Source organism: Cebus imitator, unplaced genomic scaffold (assembly GCF_001604975.1).
Source record: "Cebus imitator isolate Cc_AM_T3 unplaced genomic scaffold, Cebus_imitator-1.0 Scaffold98, whole genome shotgun sequence".
Classification (NCBI taxonomy): Eukaryota; Metazoa; Chordata; class Mammalia; order Primates; family Cebidae; genus Cebus; species Cebus imitator.
Genome location: NW_016107413.1, coordinates 1123608 through 1129607, shown reverse-complemented (window position 1 = coordinate 1129607; position 6000 = coordinate 1123608). Strand labels below are relative to the sequence as shown.

The window sequence follows — 6000 nt, the reverse complement described above, 5'->3', positions numbered from 1 at the left end:
ATTTTGATATGGTGGATGCTGATAGCAAGGGAGGTTATATGTGTGTGAGGGTGGGGTGGGGAGAGGATACATGGGAACTCTGTACTTTCTGCTCGATTTTGCTGTGAACTTAAAACTGCTCTAAAAAATAAAATCTATTAAAATCTCTTTTCAAAAGTTGAGAAAAGGATACTATTTGAAGATACTTTAAGCTATTAGAGAAAGTCAAGAGACTCTGGGGCCACATTTATAATTATCCATTACCAAGCAAGTCATACAGTGAGGAAGGGCATGCCCTATACAGCCTACATTACAGAATCCAGCATGATATTCTAAAAACCAAAAGCAACATCTGAAAGAGCCAAGTTCAGCCCTAAAATTATAGACTGCTATCAGTGCCAGAAATAATTAGGAAGTATATTTTAGAATTCAAACCCATTAGGATTTGTTTTTCAAAGTTCATTTACTAAGTTCTAGTCTCACATCTGCCCTAATGTACTTTTTACTAATTAAGAATTTTGCTGCCATGCCAACAATACATTTGCTTAAAGAAAATAATTTTACAACTTTGAAATTTTAGTGTCATTTTATGCCACAAAACTTTATTTACAAAGTTTTTCAGAATATATTTGTTTTACACCCACTATTCCAAGAGTGAAATGATATCAAACAGATTACACAAGCGCACAAAACAGAGAAAACCATTCTACAATATATACAGTGCTGTAAGTGGTTGCTATTTTTACAGTTTTCTTTTGAAAATAATCTGCTGAATTTTTTTGCTGATAACACTTCAGAGTGATGTTGTCTTCAATTGTAGATTTCCACAGAGAGTCAAGTGTAACAATCCAATATATTTTATAGGTGGTATTTAACAGTTTACCAGTAACTACAAATCATTTTTTTTCCCACTTTTTTTCAAAAGTCTTGGATGATGAAGAATTATGACTTTCACCACCACTATAGTGTTCATATAAAGTCTGAAATTTAAAAACACAAATCTGTTTTGTAATATTTTAGTTCAATGTACTGTCATATTAGTAGATGTATTTGGATATATTCTAAATATAGTAAATTTCTCTCTTATTGTTATAATTGGGAAACTATTTTATAAAGCTATTCGAGATAATAAAGAATTTTAAACATCAAGCTTGGACTTAAGCATTACCTATCCTGAGATAGAACTCAATCTTTCTATGAGAGAAATATAACAGAGCTACTAATTAACACACATATGAGCCTTCAAGGCCTTCTTTCTCTCTCTTACTTTTTTTTAAATAAAGCCAGTCTTAGGTAAATTCCTATACAAAATATATTTATAGGGAAACTTTATATTATCAGATGATATTTAAACTAACAAATAGAAGAGATTACAAATTATTATATAAGTATAATAGATATATACTGAAATCTGTATATTTAAAAGTTATTTAAGAATCAGCTAACAACTAACTTATGAAGATGGCAGACATCTTTGCCCTCAAGCAACATACAACTTCAGTGATAAAAATAACTAATCCACCTCAATTATACCTATAAGAGGCTTTTAACAATATATCAGTATAAATTTAAAAGATACAAAATAACAGAGCAATTACAAAACAAATTTTGTCAAATTTTAATTACTATATCTATTGCTTTAGCCATTAGCATTTGAGAAAATTTAAAAAAACAGTTACTTCATATCATATGAATGCAAATACAGTGAATGTACAGTAAAGTCCTTCAGAAAGGCATTCAAGCTCTTGGCAACTCAGATGGACTACCTACCTATCCAGAGGGCTACAAGTATTGATAGTTTAAGTTCCCATCATTTTATGATAATGTTGTAACTGAAATATATTATCAGTAACCGCTTGGTAGCTAAACCAGTTGATCAATAGCATTTATAGGGTTCTAGAAATGACTAGGTGTTTGATAACAGTAAGATTTAAAAATCATGGTATAGATATAAATGGACATTGTGAGGCTAAAAAGCTTGAGACTTGTGCTTTGAGAATTGTGTTGACTGCTGTGTACAGCTTCAAAAAAGCCATTACATGTAATGTCTCTAAGGAAAAAACTGGCTAAAAGGAATAAATTCTAAAGTTGTGTTAATAATGGTGCTGAGTTAAAAGACACATTACGTTCCTATATTAAATTTATTCCAGTTGAGACCTGACAGCAATCTTTTGAATGCACCTTATGTGACAATCTACTTTGAACTGTGCTGTATGCACAAGAATATAAATCAAGTAGATCTGTATTTGTCAAAATGCATGTTAAGTATCTAAATGTAGAAATATGCTTCATAACTGATCTGATGATAGGGCCAACTTTTCTTCAGACTACCTGTTTTTTTAAATGTCTAATTCACTATATAAAACAGTTAAAATTCATGTAAAGAGCAGACATACTTTTTTTTTTTAAGACGGGGTTTCACCATGTTGGTCAGGCTGGTCTTGAACTCCCGACCTCAGGTGATCCACCCGCCTTGGCCTCCAAAGTGCTTGGATTACAGGTGTGAGCCACTACGCCCAGCCAAGAGCAGACATACTTACTTTAGCAGCTTTCAAAATAGAGTTAGGAGAATTCAGACCAACAAGTTGGCCAAGAACATATTTCATTTCTTCAGTGGTTCCCTTGGCTATTTGTTTACCTGTAAAATAAATCAATAGTACACTAGTACCAATAAGAAAAATAATATAAGTCCATTATACATATTTTGATTAACAGCATAAGTGACACACTGATTATACCCCTTATCTAGAATAAGTAAAAATGAATACCAGAAGTAAAGAAAAAAGTTTATTTACTTTTTATAATAATGGAACTTCCTTAAGGAAAGAGGTAGGCTGACCAAGAGTAGCCAATTCAGATTCTGTTTGTTATATAAATAGGTAACAGACTGTTTATGCTACTAATCTAGTAATAAACAAAGTTTTAAAGAAGTAGTACCTGGATGAGTTTGAATTTGAACGTATGGATGAGCCAGGAGCTCAGGAATGGATATCCTCTGTTTAGGGTCCCTTATTAAACAACACTATAAAAACAAAAAAATTTTTAAAAGAAAAACAAAGCAGGTTTTCACATGTGATATTGATGAAATATTTTTCCAGACTATATTATAAAAGTTGCTTTTCAGATAGCCCATTCAAATGATGACAAGATTATTTCTCCCAAGGCACTTCTGCAAAATCTCCAAGTATTTATAAGCTTTAAAACATCTTCAAAGTAAAAAAATTAATTCAGTTAGCAATTCCTTTGAATAGAATAGTTATATCTAAGCCAGTTACATAATTCCAATCATTTCAGCTATTTCTTTTAAGTAAATTATTAGTTATATGAAATTAATATTACCTTTAACACATCTTGAAGATCTATCTCTGGAATATCAGGAAATTCAATTTCATGATTAGGATCAATTATGGCATGCAATTTAGAAATCTGATTAATTATATGCTGAAATGGTGTCTTCCCGTAAGTCATATAGTACAAAATACATCCTAAGGACCAAACATCACTTTTGGGGCTTATCTAAGAAAAAAACAAACACAAAAAGGCTGCTGTTATTTTAACATAAAATGTAAAAACATATAGATGAAATATATATATATTTAAAATCATAATTAAATCTCCACGAATGCCTGAGTATTGCATTATGTTAATATGACAAAACATCTTTTACTAGTTTTCATTTCAGTTGGTTTTTCCATCAACAGATAGAGCTTCACTTTAAATCCTTCTATAACCTCATAATTAAAATATTTCAATTAAGACAAAATATTAAGTTCTTTCCAACCTGGGAAAATATAAAACTAAAAAATGTAACTATGAGTTTTAAGGTTACTTGTTTTCCCCAGAATTATTGGAAGTTCAAAGTATGTATACAGTTTTAATGGTTGTTTAAATTATGTAACCCTTCAGACTTTTGGAAATAATAAATAACTAATACAACTTTAAATCCAAGTGCATATACTATAGAACTATGCTGAGCATGTATCCTGGTCTTGTCACTAACTGGTAGTACTATGTGTATATTTCCTCACTTCTGATACAGAAATAATAAAAGTATATTGTCATGGGCATTAAATGATAAACCACACATATGGTTAATCATAGGGAAAAGTTTCTGGTTATCATAAGTACTCAAGTTGTAAAGCAAATGAAAATAGAATTGATAAATGAAGTCAAGAACTGCATATTTAAGATGAACAAAACCACGGAAAGTCTAATAAAAAAACATAACACATTTAAGTTTTAGAAGAGGAGTAGAGGCTAAACAAATACAAAAATAATTTTATGAAAACATTTGGCAAAATTTTATACCAGTTATTTCAAAAACATTTAAAAGCTAGACTTTCTAAAACAGAAAATGTAATTTAGTAAATAAAAACACATTTATCAAGTAATGATTCTAGGCTGAATAAACGTGCTAAGTACCTTATATATTCTTTCCCATTTTATCCTCAATTTATTTTACAATAGGCACTGTTTATAAACCTAATTTAGAGACAAGCAAATGAGGCAAGTTAAGTCACTTGGCCACAGACAGTTGTTAATGAAGAGGCAAATCTATGACTTGAATGGATGTAGGTCCCTGGGACAACATGTGCTTGCACCCACTTAGTTATACTGATGTAGAGCAAGAAGGGTTAATCTGGGAGCCCATGCCATCACGGGAGGCAAAAGGAGCCCCTGACAAGGGGCATTCAGGAGGCTAACACAAAGCTCATCGAGGTAGTAAAATAAAGTAAGTGAAAAAGTAGCCAGTGGCAGGCCAGAAAAATTTACATTCTCCAGGTGTACTTGGAAATGTAGAATTCACAAATGAGTAAGTGGTAAAAAATAAAACATGAGAATTGGAAATGAAAAAAAACCAGCAATGTCTCTGTAATGGCCTAAAAAGTTTTAGAACTTAAAGAAATTGTTATCTGGTAAGTTTATTCAGAAAATAGTGCAGATTTTAAATGGGGTGTAAATAATCTTTACAGTACCTTTGACTTAGATTTCCCATTCTCTCTGGAGGAAGACATATCTTTGATTGCTTCTGGTGGCATATAATTAACTGTGCCAACCTATTTGCCAAGTGAGAGAAAACACAAATCAATGAAAACACTTCCTTCTGCTTTAGATTCTATTTGTAAAAATACAAATGCTAGATCCTTGGAAACTATATCCTTGCAAACTTCAAATAACTGCCGACAATGTTAAGATATATATCAAATTTCTTCACAACTGCAGCAAAATGAGTTGGGTTCCTAATCAGCGAAGTGACTCCTTTCAGAATGCTGTGCTTCTTCTATGATTATGGTGGGCAACTAGTAAAGTCTGCCCTAAAAACTGTCCAGGCTAAAATCCTATTAATGACCATAAACTTTGAGGCCATCAAGGGACTTAATCGTTCGTTTCTGTGTTGTAACATACTTAACTTTAAAAAAGTATATTTTTTAAAGAAGCCAACCAATATATCAACAAAAAGACCACCTAGCTTTGTCTCACAGCAGTGCTCCCAGTTCCTACAGTAAGATAGGCCAATCTTACAATGCTCATGTTATTCTAAAACAAATGGTTTGCTCTCAAACACAGAGTATCTCTGCTTTAGGGCCTTGACCTGGAAGATATTGTCAGGCTGATTTACAACTCATTGTTCTGCCATACTTTTGACATAAAGAGACATGACTATCAAATAGAATTGTTTGAAGGACATGTTGTCCATTGAATCCTCCCAGCAGTCTAGTTTTACTCTTGGGATTTAGGTGGACTCACATCAAAAATCTGTAAACATGGAACATAACATCTTGGCTCCAAGCAAGGATATTTTTTAGACATACTTTGATGCCATTGCTTTAGTTTTTACAGAACAACTTCCTTAAGTTCGCTGTTGCAATACCCATTATTAAAACGTTGCTTATAATACTTATGGCATTTACAATATGAAAGCCCATTTAAGAATTTTTTTTTTCTTCTAATTTCAGTGATTGGAAAAGGTCTGCTTCTCAGGAAGAATAAAAATAATCTTATCTCAAAGACAATGAAAAA

The 6000-nt window shown here is 31.8% G+C and overlaps 1 protein-coding gene across 5 annotated transcripts in view; it reads right to left on the bottom strand.

Moving 5' to 3' along the window:
- Window positions 1-550: 550 nt before the first annotated feature.
- Window positions 551-6000, bottom strand: part of TTK (TTK protein kinase) — a 56682-nt gene continuing 51232 nt past the window's right edge. For 4 of the 5 annotated variants that reach the window (XM_037741297.1, XM_017536416.2, XM_017536415.2 and 1 more), the window contains 5 exons: window positions 4956-5036; window positions 3319-3495; window positions 2917-3001; window positions 2520-2617; window positions 551-959 (listed from right to left, as the gene is read on the bottom strand). In XM_037741297.1, coding sequence (XP_037597225.1) covers window positions 876-959; window positions 2520-2617; window positions 2917-3001; window positions 3319-3495; window positions 4956-5036 — 525 coding nt within the window. In that variant the 3' untranslated portion in view covers window positions 551-875. The remainder of the gene's footprint in view (window positions 960-2519; window positions 2618-2916; window positions 3002-3318; window positions 3496-4955; window positions 5037-6000) is intronic. The other variant, XM_037741295.1, reaches the window with a different exon arrangement.